Source organism: Rasamsonia byssochlamydoides, assembly GCF_041956645.1.
Source record: "Rasamsonia byssochlamydoides strain NRRL 3658 unplaced genomic scaffold VTN77scaffold_27, whole genome shotgun sequence".
NCBI classification, from domain to species: Eukaryota; Fungi; Ascomycota; class Eurotiomycetes; order Eurotiales; family Trichocomaceae; genus Rasamsonia; species Rasamsonia byssochlamydoides.
Genome location: NW_027192410.1, coordinates 66,169 through 83,593, shown reverse-complemented (window position 1 = coordinate 83,593; position 17,425 = coordinate 66,169). Strand labels below are relative to the sequence as shown.

The window sequence follows — 17,425 nt, the reverse complement described above, 5'->3', positions numbered from 1 at the left end:
GCCATGATGGCCAGCCACAGCGCATTCCCGCCGCAGGCGACAGTGTAGTAGATCGGGGACAGCCCCGCCAGCCAGCCCGCCGCCACCAGCAAGCCGACCTGCGCTGTGCCCAGGACCGAGATGAAGGCGAAGGTGTCGCGGTACCGGACTGCCATGGAGCGCACTCCAGCCTTAATATCATCGACTGTGTCCTGAACGGCATTCACGTAGTCGAAAATCACGATCCAGACCGCCTGCGACGCTGCCAGGCTCGTCGTCGCCAGCGCCAGTGCCGTGTCCTGCATCGTGAACGGCTCCACGCCCAGCGCCGAGCACGACATGAACACCGCCCACGACAGCGGGATGCTCAGGACGACCTGCGGGAAGTCGGTCCAGCGCTTCGCCAGCGGGTACAGGCTGACCAGCGCGTGGATGGGGATGGCGTGCCAGAAACACTGCGTCGCGTGTGGGAATTGCGACACCAGACCCGCGCCGATGGTCGTCAGAGCCCAGTAGAAGACATGGCCCTGGAAGGGCGTCACTGCACCGCGGGCGATCGGACGCAGCTGGCACCGGGCGACCTGCCGGTCGAACTCGCGGTCGAAGTTGTCGTTGATCACGCAGGCCGCGCCCCGCAGGAAGACGTTCCAGACGAGAAACGCCGCGCTGGTGTTGAGCAGGAAGGTCGGCGAGATGACCGGCTGGGCGATGCAGGCGGCGTAGCTGAGGCCAATGAGGTAGGGGAAGTAGAAGCCATACAACCCGCCTGGCTTTTCGATTCGCATCAATTCCGCGTAGGGCACCCACGACGGGGGCAGGATGGAGAGGATGCCTTTGGTAGGAGGTTGCCAGACTGGGTAGGCGGGAGCAGAAGCTGATGATTGCCAGCGCTGGAGTTGTAATGGTGATGGTGAAGTAGGAATAAGAGCGGTTGTAGGAGCTGGGCTGGTCAGCGTCAGTGACATTGACGGAGCTCTGGTGAGAGCGAGCGGACTCCGTAGTCGCGGCAAGGCATGGCTGCTCAGGACTCTCGTCTGCGTCTGCGGCGAGCCTGCCTTGCGCAGGCACTGCGAGAAGCGTGTTCTGCCCAGCATTGTTAGCAGTCTGGTAGCAGACAGTCTGACAGACAGGCAGGTAGGTAGGTAGGTAGGTAGACAGGCAGGAATTGAAGCTGCGGGGTTATAACTGATACTCCGCTTTATCAAGAATTCACCGGCAAAATATTAATAATATTAATAGCAATTGACTCGGATCCTGTGCAGCCTCTACGTCACGTCGACCTGCATAGCTCCACAGTTCGGTTCGGTAAGAGGCGGGGGAGCTGATAGATTATAGCCGACCTACAGCAGCGCATCATGCCCATGCCCATGCTCCTGGAAGTATTGCCTGTGGGGAGAGAACAATGACTCCAATCAATTGACAAGAAAGAAAAGAAAATTGGGGACAGGAATGCAGGCTGAAAGTATCAAAGAAGTAGAGTACCTACTACCTAGGTCCACTCCGTAGCTGGTAGTAGGTACTGTACTGACTGGTATGTTGGCCTTAGCCCAAGTAGGCCCTAATTAATCCACTCCAGCAATCAATCATCCCGATCTGAACTGGAGGGGCCAAAAGTTAAATACCTAGGTAAATAAAGTGGACGCTGCATGCCATTGCCGGCCCATCAGTGATCGTCTTTTGGCCCCCATCTTGGTTTCAACCCTACTAGATAATAAATAAACCACTGGGATGTATGGAGTACCAAGTACGAGTACTATGACACTGCCCATTCTGAGTTAATTAGAGGTAGTTACTACTGCCCAGTACATCCACAGCCGGGGGAATGGGGATGCTTATTATTAGCCGTGTCACAAGGATAGAATAAGCTTATTATACAGTGTTACAATGAGACATCTTATGAAATATCATCCCTTGGTGGATATTGACATACCACTGTGGCAGACGCGTTCAGACTTTGGTTGAGTTCAATTGTCTGTGCGGGAGTCAATTCGTATAATAGTTAATAACAATAATAATAATCCTATCCAGGAGTCGAGACTGATGGGAAGACATGACAAAGAAATACGAATTCTTTTCTCACGAATTTCCTTCCATAGTGTCATTACCCACTTCTTATAAGATGCTTATGCTTTTCGAGAACAGAATGTACTGTACGGAGTAGAGCAGGTGTCTTGTCTTGTCTTGTCTCGTCTCAGGTCGACTGTCTCATTCATTAACAAGGGCATCATATCATATCATGCACTATCCTGGTCACTGCCTCACTGATACATTAATACATCAAGTCGACTGTCTCAGCTGTAGTTCGCAGATTCCAGACTTCAGGTTCATCGCCTCAGTCTCTTTGCTGAGAGTAAGGATTCATCTCATCGAGACCGGTCGTCATCAGACCGTCTATCATCCACCGCAGGGAGAGGTCTAAGCAATAGCAACAGCTACGAGACTGAATGCCGTCTCGTGCTTATTCTCCAGGATGATAGACCTGTAATCTCGCGCAAAAACCAGGAGAATCCTGCAGGACATCTCGATCCTCCCTGCCAGACTTCTGTCCAGATCCAACACATAGCCTAGTGTCATCTCATCGCTTCCCCTTCCCACTCTTCTTCTTCGCCTTCCCCCCTTTGCCGCCCGCATCAGCTTTCGCAGCCGTCGTGGTGACTTCAGCGGTCTCATCCGCTGTGGCAGGCACATCCGTCATCTCCACATCGCCAGTAGTAGCAGCAGCAGCCGTAGCTGTAGCTGCGGCTGTCGTCGTTGTTGTTGCCGTCGTCAGATCAGAAATTTTCGCCCCACTCGCCAACTTCCCCAATCCAGATATCAACCGACCAACTTCGGCGGCTTTATTGGTCCGGTACTTGAGACAGATCCCCGTAGCAGGGTTGTAGGTCTTGAACGTGAGCGTCGCGATGGGGGCAGTAGCTGCGGCAGGCGTCTGGGAGTCTGCCGGCGTTTCCGTCGATGCATTCGCTGTCTTGGAGGCTTTTTTCGAGGACGATTTCGTCGAGCTGCTGGGTAGGTGGGAAGGGTAGCTGTATTTGGTGGTGATTCGGGTCTGGTGGCAGTCAGCATTCGGTTAAATCGCATGACAATTGACTAGGTAAGCCCAGGATTGATAACCGAGACCGTTCTGTTTCACGTACATCGTCAGGATACGCCTCCAGCAGCAAGGAGGACTGCTCCAGAAAGGCCTGCAATGTCGGAAGGTATGGCATCTTGTGGCCTCTCGAGAATTAACCGTGTTCGTGATTCAATCTCCAGTGACTGAAATGACAAAAAGCTTCAAAGGTTTGATTTCATGGATATTGCAATATAGTAAAAACATTCAAGCTGCAAATTGTCTGTTGTTTCTTCGTTCTGTTCAGTGGTGATTTGTGAAATGTGCGGGGAGATCTCATGTCGGAGTTGGCAAATCCAGTGCGGCTGTCTTGGCATCTCACAGACGTTCCGCAGAAGTCAACTATAGGTATATCTACATATCCATGCTAGGTATAGTATAGGTACGCTCCACAGTTGCAATTCAACTCTTCAAAGTTATTGCCATTTTTTGTATGCGCTTCATATATATTCAACTGATTAGATGACTAGCAACTATATACTGTACAAGTCGCAAGTCATCACGTTCATAGTCATGTCATGTCAACTCATAGGTCGATGTGCTAATGCAAATATGTGCAGATACGTATCAAATAAATTGTACATGCCATGCTGATCCAATCGATCAACAGGTCAAGACATCAACAAGTCATGCTACAGAGGCATCACGTCACCTGTGGTGTGTTGCACTTCACACACACCAGCTTCTGCCTCCCCCCTCGTGTCTTCGTCGCTCGGAAATTCGTCCCTCGACAGAGCGTGCACCGCAGAACTTCCCCCTCGTCGGGATCGCCACTCAGCGAACTCAAGTCGCTGCTCAGAGCGCTCGGAACACTCGACCTCCGACGCCCGTTTTGGAGGTCGTTTGGATGCAACAGTCCCTGCGTGTTGGCCGATTGAATCGCTTGCGTGGCTTTCATCCAAAAGGCGTTGCTCTGGCCAGTCTCCGTGAACCCAGGCGTAGGATCCTCATCCAGGTCCTGACGAATCTCTGGTGACTGTGGTTCTGGCATTCCCTCAAGCACGCTCGGTTTAGACTCATTCCTGTCGGAACCGCGGCTGCCAAGGGACGAACGCGATCGAGGGGTTTCATAACCCGACTCGCTCTTCGTTGTGCCAGGACTCCGCACCGGGCTAGAATAGCGCGACCGCCGACTGAGCGACTTTCGAGGAGATGAGCTTCCTGGCCGCAGATCGCGCGAGTTGACACTGGCAAGCTCGGTCCCGATGATGGAACTCCGCCAGGCCAGGATCCTCTCCGAAGGCGTCTTGGATTCGCGGCCAATCGATGATGCAACGCTATAGCGGCCCGAGTTCGACCGACCCAGGAGCTTCCGAGAGAAAGTGGAATTGGCGTCCCAGTCGCTAGGTCGTTTGTTGTAGGCGCAATCCTGGCGGAAGACTTTGATCCTCCCCAAGTAGTCAGCCGCGATGATGATGTTGCCACCCGGATGGGTCGAACGCGCCAGGTACGCCGGTGAGTCTTGGAATTTCAATGCGTCATTTGCCCGGGCTGTAAGTTCCTCTGATTTTCTGTCCTGTTGCCCGTTCGGCTTCACCGACTCCGTCTGGCTGACCAGAGTGATCGGAGGCGGATTGCAAAGATCGTAGAGCGGGTCGCCCGAGAAACCCAGGAGCTGCTTCGTCGACGTCGGAGCCATGACGGCACACGTCACGATGGCAGTGCGCGTTTCCAGCACCTCGACAGCGCGCTTATCAGGCTCCTTCTCAACTGACCCCGTCGGCCAGATGTAGGTTCGACGGTCCTCACTACCACAGATGATATGTTTTCCGTCGTCACTAAACGAGGCGCGGATCTGGCTGGTGGTGTTTTCGTTGCCCCGGTATTTGGCCTCGAGGCTGCGATCCCGGAAATTGTAGAGTCGGATGCGGGAGTCGTTACTCGTGATCAAAAGCTTCACTTCTCCCTTTGGATCGTTGGGAGGTTGAGTAATCGTATCGATGCCGGTAATCTTGCTGCCCTTGGCATTCCGTCCCCGAGCGGAACGCACATGAACCTGCGCAGTGGCCTTCAGACCATCCGTCTCGTACAGCGTACAGAGACCGTTCAGACACCCAGCAATCGAATGTTTGCCGTCAGGCGTAAAGGCGACGGCCGTGATCATGTCGGGGACTGTCGCCCAGAAAGCCACGCTCTTGTCCGGGATGCTCCACAGCCGGAGCTTCGAGTCCAGCGATCCGGCGAGGAAGAAGCGATCATCTCGGGGATGGAACTGAATGGAGGTGACGAAATCGCTGTGTTGGAAACAGCAGAGACACTCTGCCCTGCTCACATGCCACAAACGAACCGTCCTATCCATGGACGAAGAGAGAAGAAAGTTATTCTAGCTCCGTTAGTATCGCATGTTCCGAGTTCGTCAATTGTATGCATACCTTGCTCCAACTCAAGTCCAGCACGCTCCCCGTGTGCCCCTTGTACTCCCGAATCGGTTTCGACTTGAACACGGGCGCAGTCAATCTCCATCCTTCTTCACCCTTGGCCTCGTCTTCTTCCTGTTCATGCGCTTCCCGATCCTCTGAATTTGTGATGACCGCCCACACGCTCACGGTCTTATCTTGGCCAGCGGCTGCTAAGTATTTCCCATCCTTTGAGAACTCCAGCGCCCAGATGGCCTTCTGGTTCGTCGACACGGAATCTGCCTCCCCCGCGGATGTCTCATCGGTCCCACGAAGTTCTTGTGCCAGGAAGACCCGGTCGAACGTCCTCTGTTTCTTGTAATGGGCCCTGACCTTGATATATTTCGGCGGTGGAGGAAATCGCGGGATGAACCCTACGGGGTGCGCAAATATTTCATCCATGCCATTTGTTCCGTCGTCTTGAAGGTCCGATGCATTGTCGTTCGACTCGGAGAACTGGTCTTTCTTCTTGGTGCCGATAAAGCGACTGAGAAACGAAACGCCTTTCCTATATTCCCGGAAGACCGTTAGAAGCAGTGGATTCCGTGGCGGTGTGCAGATCGCCAGGACACTATAGGTTTCACAGCGTACTTTTTGTCTTTCGTATTCTTCAGAGTCCCAGATATTATGTCACCCCGCGAAGCGCCCTGTTCTGTCGCGCTCAGCTTGGAAGCCCCGTCTGGTCCGCCCGCATCCGGGCCATGCGATCGAAGCTTCGATGAGATCGACTTGTCCGTCTGCGTACGTTTGAGGATGTGCTGGGTGCGTAGGGAGCGTCAGCAGATTATTCCAGCCGATCTTCTTTACTAGCCACGATATACTATTGAGTGGATCTGGAGCTAGGCGGCATACCTGTGAGAGGGGGTCGATCGCGCCCTGGGACGATCCGAGCAAGTCATCAGGTGACGCATCGGACTGCGCTGTAAGACTCTTGCGTGCATCTTTCCCGTCTCCGTAGACGTGTGCGACATTCGTGGCTCCTGTAGGTGAGAAGACACGTTTCAATCGTCAGCCAAAAAAGCATCCACAGGCAATGTCCGGTCTATATAAAGTCGCTTCCAATAAGATAGGAAATTCATCTTGTTGCATCGCATACCGATTGGAGTAGTGTGCGCAGCCTTGACGAGGGTCGACTTGAAGGCATCGGTGCTGTTGCTGCCGGACGATCCGGGCTCGACGGGCGAGGTTGCGGCTCGAGGGAGCGGATTCGGGCGGTCGCGACTATTCACGTCGGACGCCTTGACTGCAGTGGAGACCTCCGCCATGCTGGAGGAGTTCTTGGGGGCGGTGAATGGTACACATAGCAGTGTTTCCCAGAATCAATGACCATTCAATCGTAGAAATTTCTCAGATGGAGGACGGCGGGAGAAAGCGCGGTTCCAGAAAAAGGCCGGTTTATCTGGAAGGTCCGGAAGGTTCCAATGCCAGTGACATCAAGCTCCGGAGGTGACGGTGGGGTTAATTTCTCCAGTGTCGTTTAATTAATTAGTTGTCTGGGACAGTAATAATGAACTGTTAGCAGCCTCCTGCCACTCAAAGCTATTTACTATTTATCCGTTGAATCGAGGCAGGCATAAATTATTAATCTTGTGCTGGACGATAACATGCTGTACGGGATTACCCTTAACTCCGGACTCCTCTATAGAACGAGCCACGTGCCAAGGTCAAGCGCGCATGTCAGGTGCATCAACAATGCTCTCGATTCAGTCTTCACTATGATAATCAGGATGGAAATTCGTCACATGCAGCATAACCAGGACCTACCTATTCCGGGCACGATCTGATTACTAATTACAACCAGGTAATTAAGTGATAGGAGAAAGATCAACGAAGAATCGGCCATAGTTGGATGTGATTGGCGAAGTCGGAAATGTCAATAATAGGTATATGTTGGGGGGGGAATATATAATCCCCTCTATTATAATGGAAATGTGTATTCATGAAATCTGCCCACCTCCTATTAGCAAGAGATATACAAATCGGCAAAAGGATTGCATACTGGTACGGGATATGACGAGAATCGTAGCGAAGAATATGGCAAGGAAGATGGGGAGGAAGCCCGCCGGGGAAGTAGATGATAAAATTATAAATCGTAGTAGATATGTACTGTACAAAAGTTCCAGGCATAGAATTTTCAGGTGATATTTTCTATTTAAACCAGTTGAGCAAAGCGAGACCTGTAAAAAGCTTGTATCTGACCTGACTATCTAGATACTTTGTCGTTAAATATTCTTAGTTCGTCCTGCTCTATATATATAGTCTTACCGTTCTTGCAACCAGCATACCTTGAAATATCCATCCAGCACTTGCTCTGGTGTGTTGCATCAATCAATACCTATCTATATCTGACATAATCTTTTGTCTGGAAGAGGTCGACATATTAATTGTTGTCAACGTACTATGAAGACGTCCAGTGCTGTAGCTCGCTCCACTTTTCTCATGATCATGACGATGTTACTTTGTAAAAATAATAATATAATTGATTCCCTTACAGCGATCTATTATTTTTTGTCTCTTTGTTCAATCTTTATTTAATACCTTTGTCTATCCGATCTTATTCTTTGTCCCTCCTAAAGAAAGACAACGTGATATATTGAGGGGAGTATGTCCGTTCTTCTTCCAGCCAAAGCATATAAACAATGGCAAAGACTGCCCCCTCTTTCACCTACAAGACGGTCCTTATTAGAATGGAATGTCCCCTGTGACGGCGCAGGTCGGCTAGATATTAAAAATCGGAAGGAAGATACCGAAGAGATTGATCGAGACTGCCTATATCTGCCAGATATCAACATCTCCAACCTCCTTGGAAGATCTGTCAGCATATCCGGCACATACCCACCACCACAGGACGTCTATACAGTCAACGATCTTGGATATTGGGAAAAATAAAGGATATGCCAGAGAGATTGCTCATCTGCCGGCAGGAACTACCCTACCGTTGCTATATTGACCTCTAGAACCCTCTGTTGGTAGCTTTTCCTTTCTTCCCCTAAGCTAGCATTGGCAGACCTTACTGAAATTCGACATCATGGCCGCACCCCTTCCTCTCACATCCGATCGAGGCGTCGCATGGATTCCTGTACCACCTCCAGGACCTTTCAGGACCATACAGATCTCAGGTGGGCCAGCAGCAACAATTGTCCATCGAACTGCACGACTGGCTCCATTTTTATTCACACTCCAAGAACGTCCAATTCCAAATATCGACTGGCGACTCTATCAGGGACAGGTATTTCAGGTCGACATCGAGCTCAAGGGCACTGATATTCGCGGAAACCCGATTCCAGGGCACCCACTGTATGCTCAATTCTGCGAGATACAAGAAGTGACTCATACTGCGAGCGGGCTTGGTACTGCACAAATCTCTCTTACCCCGAAGACTTCAATTGATTTGAACATTGCTGGCAGGGTCTTCTTGACGGTCAGGATCTTTGAAGTGGGGAATGCCATTGTTAAGGACGAAATAGATTCGGAGGAGATCGAGGTACTTCCCCTGGGACGTTGAGTTGTGATTGGAATCTCACTCTCCATTCTCTCTCCCTCCCTTTTGTATTCGGAATGTTCCCAAGATACTAACCTCAGTAAATTAAATTCTCTCCAAGGTGTCTTTTTTCTTGTGTATGTGCCAAGTGTAAGTCTTGCAGGGAAGCAGAAATACAGATCTGCTACTTCGGCTTTAGCTATAGACCTTGTATGCGTAGTCCTTATATTTAACTATGGTACTATACTTGTCAGCCAATAATAATCATAACAGTTGTAACACACTTAGCACCCCTACCGCGAGAGTTTCTTCTTTCCTTGTCAGTTCTAACCCCCTCAGATAGGCGCACTTAGATAGCTTCAGAATCGATCTTCTTGCTCATATCATTGAGCCTGACATGTCCCCGTAGCACCTGGATCTTACAGGCTTGGGTGTACTGTGGCCGGTTCCTGATAAGGTTCACAGCGTGTGTTGTGGAACGTTCAACTGCACAGTCAATAAAAGGTTATCAGGTATCCAGGAAGGTCTGTTTGGACATTCGCATCCTTTTTCAGAAGGACTGAGGCTGAAAATTCAGGGCTAAAAGTATTGCCCACAGTCAAACACTCCGATAGCCATTAATTGTCTAAGCATACTAATTTCATATGTAGGTGAGCACCAATGAGTCCGAATAGTCCGCCCTGACTGTCTTTGCTCAACTGGACATGTCCCTTGATGATGAACCTGAAACCTCAACGACCAACAATGCAAACCATCTTGAATGGCAGTTGCAAACCAATAAGGAGTGATAGTAATTATGAGACAAATGGGACATTGCGGTGACTTACAGCACAATGGAGTGCAGCTTAACACTGCTCTGATTTTCCTCAAACACACCAGTGCCATCATAGGCTTTCATCTTGATGACCTATTTCGACATAAGACGAATATCGGCACGTGGAACGCCAGCCCGCTGGCAATGCTTGAAACTCACTTAGAATCAGCGTTTTCTCCAGAAGTAAGGGCATTTGGAGCATGTGCTGGGTATCATGATCCGAGCAGAGCACCCTGGTCGAGCACGTCAAGATTCGCGTTGTAAAATTGATAAGACGTATAGTCCTCGGAGAAAACAACGTAGTAGAGTTTGTCATTGCCTAGAGAGTTTAGTCACAAATTCCTCCCTCTGAAGGTGGCAGAGGTGATACGCACTCCTCTTCTTGCACGGCTGAATCCGTCGAAAATCCAAGATGATGTATTCCCGTATCTCGCCAGTCTGGATCCATTTGTGGTACCTCCCTCCCTCACAAAATCTTGCAATGTGTTCCTCAATATTGTTGCCATCTCGAAGGCATTCTATGGCCCACTGCACTTGCCTCACATAAAAGTCCACACGGCCCCCAATTTTCTGGCCGGTCCACTCTGAATTGAGATATAAGTGGCCCTCGAGCAGTTCGTAACAGGCGCGGTAGAATTCGTCTTGGTATTGCGCTTCAAGCGGTCTTGTGTGGATTTCTCTCAGGGCGGCAGGTTTAAACTCCTGGACAATAGCGAGGCAAAGATCTTTGAGCGTCTGAAAGCGGCGAAGTGGGAAGGGAGGAACTTTGGTAGAGAGCATGTGTTCCATGTATCTAAAAATCGGTGTTACCATATCATCAAGAAACCATCGGTAGCTAGATGAAGAATACCTGCGATGGATCCTCGTTGGGAAAACATAAACTGTTCTCTCATCCGCAGTGAGCTGGGCGTGTAGCCAGCCGTTCCTATAACAAACGTCGAGCGCCTTATTTGTCTCGGGGTCATCCTCTGATTCGTTCGAAGCGACTGTTTTGCGCAGAAATTGCGCAATGGCCTTATCCCGTAACACCTTTTCAGTGGGCAAGCCACGAACGAAACCATGCGGACTATCTTCGAACAATGAAACCATGGTGCGATCATTTTCCAGGAACTCTAACGCGTTGTCGAGAGGTATCTGCTGCGAGGATTTGCGGAAGGACCAATATAGCTGGTGAGATAGGATCAGCTTCTCATACGTGTAGTAAAACGGTAGTTGATACTAACTGGGGAGCAACTCAAACCATCTAGGATCGCCCTAACAGCAGCTGGCTGACCGCAGGTAATTGTAATCTTTGACTTCAAATGATAATTCGAATAACTGTCCATGTTCGCTATAAGATGCACACACTCGGTTGACAGTGTCATCGAATTCAGGTCGGGTAAAAAACAACCCGATGTCAGGGTTTTCTGGCGCAGAGGGCTGAAGGGATACTCTCTGAGCACGAGTAAGTATGATAGGGAGTGGGTGTACGGTATTCCAATGTTCTGCTTGACGGTGAGCCGTATGACGAGAACAGCACGATGAGGGGCCCTGATTCAGGTAACAGCCCCTTGATCAAATGATTCCACAACGGCGTGTATGAGTAAAAACCCTGCGCCTCGTCAATTATCAAGAGTAGACGTGTCGACGCCCAATAGAGAGGTCTGTAGGAGCGCCCGAAAATGGTGTTGAGGGTTATGTGGTATGGTGTCGCAATGTCAAACCGATTTTCTGCCCAGCTACATGAGAATATGGGCATGTGAGGTTGAGTGTCCTGCACATGTTGCTCAAGCAATCGGGCGAGTGTAGACTTTCCGCTCGCAGGAGTTCCGCGAACATGCACAACTGCTACTTGCTGCAGTCGTTCCCACAACGCTTCAACTGTTGCTTTTCGAGGACATCTGATATAGTTGACTTCACGGGCAAGACTCGGTGCTGAGCATGAACGTGTCAGCAGATTGTTTAGAGAACTCCGAGACGTCAAAAGAAGTTAGACCTTCAGCGGGAGACAGAGCGGCATGTATGTCATCCTGATGCTCTGAGAGAAAATGGTCACATATCTGGCATCTCACTTCGAGGGTAGAATGCGGAGCAATAGTGAAACGCCCTCGTGTACAGGTACATTGGATGCCCAGCCTGCCAGTCGTCACAATTGCTGTACATCTGCCTGAGCTCATGATGCGAGATGTTGGAGCAGGCTCTATTTCCTTATAACAGCTCGTTGATCGCCTGGCAGGCACATCCCCAGCTCGACCTGCAAGTGGTGACTGGCTTCGGAATGGCATGATTCCTGATGCTTGGGGATGCAAGTCCTGAGCATGTTGGCCACGAACAGGAAGGTGCAAAAAGTGGAAGGTGTATCATTAGGCAACGTCTCTTGGAACCTGGGGTTGCCTTGAAAGTACCTAGCTGAGCAGGTCCGAGGTCTATCAAAGCAGCGAGGCCCACGCTTAACCCGCTCGGGCAAAATCTTAGCGTGCTAAACCGGAGGAGGCAACCCCCCGACTTACCTAAATATGCATTTTGCAGGCATTATATAGATCAAGGAGGCTATCGAGGAGGCAAAGGCTTTACAGGCGCGTATAGACGCTAGGGAGCCAGAAATTGAAGCCAAAAAGCAGTCAGATGCAGCAGTAGAAGCCGGGCTACAATCTCACCTACATGAATGGCAGGCTTATTGAGGGGTGCTGTAGATAGCCCTCAAAAATATCCAATATGAGGGTTTTTGACGTGGTGTTCGGGTGTTGGATTGTTTGGAGGTTAGGGTGCGGATCTTACTATTAGGCAATTCAAGAAATGCACTTTTGGTGTGGCTCGATGGAGAAAACAACCTGCCAACGCCGTTAGTGCAGGCGCTAATCCTAACTAGAGCTAGTTGACTCACTCCGTATGGAATGTGTCCCCATCTAAGGAGTGTACTAGCTATTCCGGTATACCCCGGAAAGATTCCTAGTACGGCGGGTCAGTCATGAGTTTGATCCATACCTAATATGGTTAGTAGTTCATGTGATTTCGAAATGCAACACTCTCCAAGATACATTGCTAGAGATACAGTAGAGACATCTACTGCCATCCTCTTTGGATCCATATTCCCCTTTGAATTTGCGTCACAGGCCACGGATTTGCCTGATCCCTTCAGGAGTCCCATCATCAAACTGCATCTTCTGAATGCGCCCATTTGAATAACCTCAAGTTTTCAGGTGGCGCGTTTGTGCTTAGTCAGTAGAAGTTGTGACAGCACGTCACATATGGCTGCCGCCGAGTTGCCTGTGATAAATACAAGCATTCCATACCCCTCCCTCTGTAGGCAACAAAACTCCTGCAATCCTTGTCGCAATCTTAGTTCGTCATAAATCCAGCTTACTCTAACGATCTTGCCTTTCTCACGTTCAATGTCATGGCTATGGATATTAACATAGAAGATGTCGCACTATCAGCCGACGAATTTGAAGATCTTACCGAATCTGATGAAGATGTGACCGCATCAGCCAATAATGATGAAGTTATCCCTGACGATATTATAAAGGCTATCCCATCGGCTAAGGACATTTTATCTTGGGATGCTTCAGCGCTTGTCAAGTGGGCGGAGCCACTGATGGAGGGTCTGCTCACCAAAGGGGACAGACACATACTTGAAAAAAAAAATCATAATTTTAGCGGGTCTGCATTCTTATGCCGGGACGACAGCTGGTTTAGGCAACTTGACATATCCGACAGTGCCACTTATCGCCTCCAGGAGCTATCACAGGAGATAAAGACAATCAGACGTAAGTGCCACTGGGTCATCATTCGGATTGCGGAAACCAACTGACAAATATCCATAGCTGAGGCGGTCAAACAGGCTCGTAAAGCTGCTGTTCGATACGATGTCGTTCTGAAACAGCTGGATGACATGTTCAAAGATGCTGATGATGTGTTAAACAAGTTTTCAAACCCAGAGGAATACACCACGCTACCATTTCCATCTACCCTTTTTATACCTACGAGGTTTGACGGGGAAAAGGGAAAAGACTTCCATTTCATGGGACGTGAAATTTTTCGCCGTCTCTTGAACGCTGTTAAGAAGCTGGAGATAGGTCGAAGTTATAACGAGTTGTGGGTGTATGGTACCAAGGGTTATGTAAAATCTCACCTTTTAGCTGCTCTCACATGCTACTTGGTATACTTAAGACGACGTGTCATCTTCATTCCTGATGCTTCGGAAACTGTCCGGAATTGGGTTTCAGCAGTCCGAAACGCGTTGCTTTTTGCCTGGGCAAACAACAGAGAAATAGTTCACCAGATAATGATGCTGGACAATCCCGAAGCCATAATAGGCTTCATGGAAGCAAACCTTAAGGACGAACACGGACAAAAGGTTATCCTCATCGTTGATCAGATGAATGTTAGTCTGTATGTATGTACTTTGTACTGTGCTTGAGTGTCTAAACACTTCTTCATAAGTACCTGATTATGATCTTTCAAATTCCAGGTAGTTCAACTCCACCCATTATTAAATTATTTAATTAGCACGATCCTCGGCTGGGTCTATAGTAGACCACGTGCCCAATCTGGTCCATTTTCCTATTTAGGTATGTATGTACATACATACATTTCTACAGTAGTGCTCCGCTGTGACCATTGACCAGTGACTGGTAATTAATGGCGATTGAATTAGATCGACCGGTATGTTGCGAACTATTTTTTTTCTCTCTCGCGCGTCTGCCGATTGGATCCATTTGCTGAGCTGTCAACGCGGTCCTCTGCAGGGTACGGAGTACATACAAGTGCCTTGCATGTGCAACGTTTAATTGGTATACAGTACAGCTAGAACTCGTTTAAAGAGGATCACCCCCCTGTCAGCGACCTTTCTTTTTCTTTTATTTTTCCTTTATCGCCTCGCCTTTTGGCCAACGGTGCGAAAAAAAAAAAGTACGTGCATAGTTATGTGCTCTGAAGGAGCGAGAAAAAGAAAAAAAAAGTTTCTCTTCATTCTTGGCTGCTCCTGGAATCGAGTGTCTCACAAGTGCTGGCTCCGCGTCTCAAGTTACTCGAACTGACAACATGCAGAGCCTTGGAAAATGTCGCCTGTTGTCCGTTTACACATTAGCTACCAACCCAACGATTCCTTCGCCGTAGACTCTGCGTGGTGATGGCCAGAAACAATCATCCTGGTCCGTCTCCTGGTGCTCTTGGTCTTTCCTCTCCTTCTACGAGGAAGAATGTGTCGCCCGAGAATGGGCATTCTCAAGAAGTCCCACCGATGAAAAGGCGGCGGTTATCAAGCGACATCGATGGCGAAAGATCCCAAGCCGCAAAGAAGAAACGTCGTCTGCGTTTGCTCCTGATTACCTCCCGGCTCAGTCCCCCGTTCTCGATCCCGGCCACTTACATCGTCAGCCGCGGAACGTCCAAGATTGCGGTATGGGCGAGACAAAAGGTCCTGGGAAGAGGTTCCCTCCACAAAGCTGCCATCATGAACCGGGTGCAGCGAAGAGAGCTTCAGCTGAAGGACAGGCAACCGTGGCGTCGCGAATTGGGCGACGCAGCAGACATTCTTCCGGCGTCTCCTCTCCAACACGGTTGTGCTTCCGCAGTTGTCTTCCCCGAATGCTGTTGCGCCGCATCTCATGTTCATAGCCGGTTCTGAACGTGCAGCTTCAGTCGCAGTCAGGGATGAAAATAAGCTTGTCTCGTCTACTTCGTCGAGTCACGTTACTGAGCCATGTGTTTCTGAGACAAGTCCTTGGCAGTCTGCCGCCGCTGTTGGTGACAGCGGACATTCGTCTCCAGGCGCTCCACGAAGACAGTACATTCCCCTTCCGCCATCTCCATTAAGTCTCATCAACTATGACTACAGCATCTTCGACAACGAAGACGGCTATTTTGAGAGCGGTAGAGACGATGATGGCGATGGCGAGGAGATTGACCACAGCAATCACAACAATCATGGGCTGGTCTACAGCGATTTCAACAACATCCTCCTCGAGCCGTCGGAGCCGGTTCTCGACGACCATGACTCACTTGCCGCGTTTGACAGCTTACTGTTCTGGAATCGGTGGACTCGCGAGGGAGAATCGACGGAATGAGGACAATCAATACATAGGATGAATCTGCGCATTCATTGGGGATGTGGATAGATTCGTCTCTTGTCCCTTTTCAACTTTGTCTTTGGCTTTGCTTTCTTCCTCTCTTTTCGCTTCACTTCACTCCACGTCAATCCGATGTACTATACTATACTGAATACACGACGTATCAGCACTGGGGCTTAAGTGGGCACCTGAGTTGCAGGTCTTACGTACCAACTCGAACTTCTTTCACACTGCCAAGAATGGTTCTCATGACGACTGTTGACTGTTGCTTATGCTGCTACTGCTGCTGCAACTTCTTCGCACGGTCCTTGGCGATGTCGCACATTGCCTAGTAATGGCAGATAAAGCAATTGCATTAGGCAGCGACTTCATCGGGCAAATAAAGAAGCAAGCACTTCTTTTTTTATTTAAAGAGCAGTATGCCTCATGCTGCACAGAACAGTACATACCTGGATGTTGTCTTCCACTTCCCGATCAATATCACCGCGGTCAATACGACGGCGCATATCTTGCATGATAACGTCTCGACCTCGACCATTGACAAAGGTTCTGCATTATCCAATGGCGGACATCGTGTTACTATGACCCAGAATGGCTGTAATGGAAAGTTTTGACTGAGAGGCAAAAAGAAAAGTCATTTCAGTAACAAATGGGGTTTTTGTTTCACATACACATATCTCAATCCCGGGTACTTCTCCTCATATTCCCGATTCAACGCGCTCAGTCTGGCAGCTTGCTCCTCAGCCTGGTCACTCCCCGCGTTAATGTTTGCCTGCTCTCTCCGGCTCAGCTCACTCAATTGCGCTTGAGCTGCCGCCGATGAGGCTCCCAGACGGGGGTGGGAGCCCAGAATGCCGTACAGAACTTGCTTGTCTTGCGGGGAGTTGGCCGGGGAGAGGGCGGACATGCGTCCGCCGACAGCGTCGACCAAGCTATCGTACGAGGAAAAGGATTGGTTCGCCAGCACGGGAGCCATGAGAGTATGAAGCTCGGGAGAGGGCTCGAAGAGGGTGTCGAGGACTTGGAGTTGTTTCTCGACGGGCAGGGAAGAGAGTGACGATATAGGTGGGAGAGTGGGGTTAGAAGACGAGGAAGTCATGATTGATCTATATTTTGAGGGGCAGCTCTTATAAAGAGAACGACAATCGTGAGAGTGAAAGGATACAGGATATTTTGGGATTCTTCTTCAACGTTTCATCAGATGCAATCAATTAGACGAGACAAAGATGTAGATGGTGATATTTTGTGCTTTGCTTGATGGCCAACATGCCCCGCGTCGGGATTCTCCGATGCGGAGTTGCGCCAGAGAGAGAAGTACGGAGTAACTAAAGGGACTTTCTGGACTCAGCAGAACAAATTTGCCCTGAAAGAACATCAAAGAAAAAGTACACACATCTGGAATATATCTCTAGGGAGAAAAACTAAAAGCAATTGAGCAGATGCCCACTCTCTATACGGAGAACTCCGTACTTTGGTACAGCTGCCAGTGGTTGCTCTTGCCGTCCAACGTCATAGATAGGCGTGCAGAGAAATAACGCAGTAGAATCAGAATATTGTATGCCACCTGGGTAATTATTTTACTTTTATTTTTTA

General features: G+C 49.5%; 7 protein-coding genes across 7 annotated transcripts; 1 reads left to right on the top strand and 6 right to left on the bottom strand.

Annotated features, from left to right (window-relative positions):
* Window positions 1–2,554: 2,554 nt before the first annotated feature.
* On the bottom strand, window positions 2,555–3,188 carry VTN77DRAFT_3767 (uncharacterized protein; the record flags this gene model as incomplete). Its single annotated transcript, XM_069419751.1, has 2 exons — window positions 2,555–3,028; window positions 3,117–3,188. The coding sequence occupies 2 exons, from the start codon at window positions 3,186–3,188 to the stop codon at window positions 2,555–2,557; spliced, it is 546 nt and encodes a 181-aa protein (XP_069278117.1).
* A 546-nt stretch (window positions 3,189–3,734) lies between these two features.
* Window positions 3,735–6,752, bottom strand: VTN77DRAFT_3766 (uncharacterized protein; the record flags this gene model as incomplete). The annotated part of the gene is made up of 5 exons (XM_069419750.1): window positions 3,735–5,414; window positions 5,464–5,995; window positions 6,079–6,245; window positions 6,340–6,467; window positions 6,584–6,752. 5 exons carry the CDS (start codon window positions 6,750–6,752, stop codon window positions 3,735–3,737), a joined length of 2,676 nt encoding a protein of 891 aa, XP_069278116.1.
* Window positions 6,753–9,994: 3,242 nt separating this feature from the next.
* On the bottom strand, window positions 9,995–11,107 carry VTN77DRAFT_3765 (uncharacterized protein; the record flags this gene model as incomplete). Its single annotated transcript, XM_069419749.1, has 4 exons — window positions 9,995–10,101; window positions 10,157–10,575; window positions 10,633–10,949; window positions 11,006–11,107. 4 exons carry the CDS (start codon window positions 11,105–11,107, stop codon window positions 9,995–9,997), a joined length of 945 nt encoding a protein of 314 aa, XP_069278115.1.
* Window positions 11,108–11,178: 71 nt separating this feature from the next.
* On the bottom strand, window positions 11,179–11,938 carry VTN77DRAFT_3764 (uncharacterized protein; the record flags this gene model as incomplete). The annotated part of the gene is made up of 2 exons (XM_069419748.1): window positions 11,179–11,696; window positions 11,758–11,938. 2 exons carry the CDS (start codon window positions 11,936–11,938, stop codon window positions 11,179–11,181), a joined length of 699 nt encoding a protein of 232 aa, XP_069278114.1.
* Window positions 11,939–11,969: 31 nt separating this feature from the next.
* Window positions 11,970–12,294, bottom strand: VTN77DRAFT_3763 (uncharacterized protein; the record flags this gene model as incomplete). The annotated part of the gene is made up of 2 exons (XM_069419747.1): window positions 11,970–12,219; window positions 12,272–12,294. The coding sequence occupies 2 exons, from the start codon at window positions 12,292–12,294 to the stop codon at window positions 11,970–11,972; spliced, it is 273 nt and encodes a 90-aa protein (XP_069278113.1).
* Window positions 12,295–14,892: 2,598 nt separating this feature from the next.
* VTN77DRAFT_3762 (uncharacterized protein) lies at window positions 14,893–15,390 on the top strand (the record flags this gene model as incomplete). The annotated part of the gene is made up of 1 exon (XM_069419746.1): window positions 14,893–15,390. One exon carries the CDS (start codon window positions 14,893–14,895, stop codon window positions 15,388–15,390), a length of 498 nt encoding a protein of 165 aa, XP_069278112.1.
* A 719-nt stretch (window positions 15,391–16,109) lies between these two features.
* On the bottom strand, window positions 16,110–16,931 carry VTN77DRAFT_3761 (uncharacterized protein; the record flags this gene model as incomplete). The annotated part of the gene is made up of 3 exons (XM_069419745.1): window positions 16,110–16,160; window positions 16,282–16,381; window positions 16,504–16,931. 3 exons carry the CDS (start codon window positions 16,929–16,931, stop codon window positions 16,110–16,112), a joined length of 579 nt encoding a protein of 192 aa, XP_069278111.1.
* Between the last annotated feature and the right edge of the window lie 494 nt (window positions 16,932–17,425).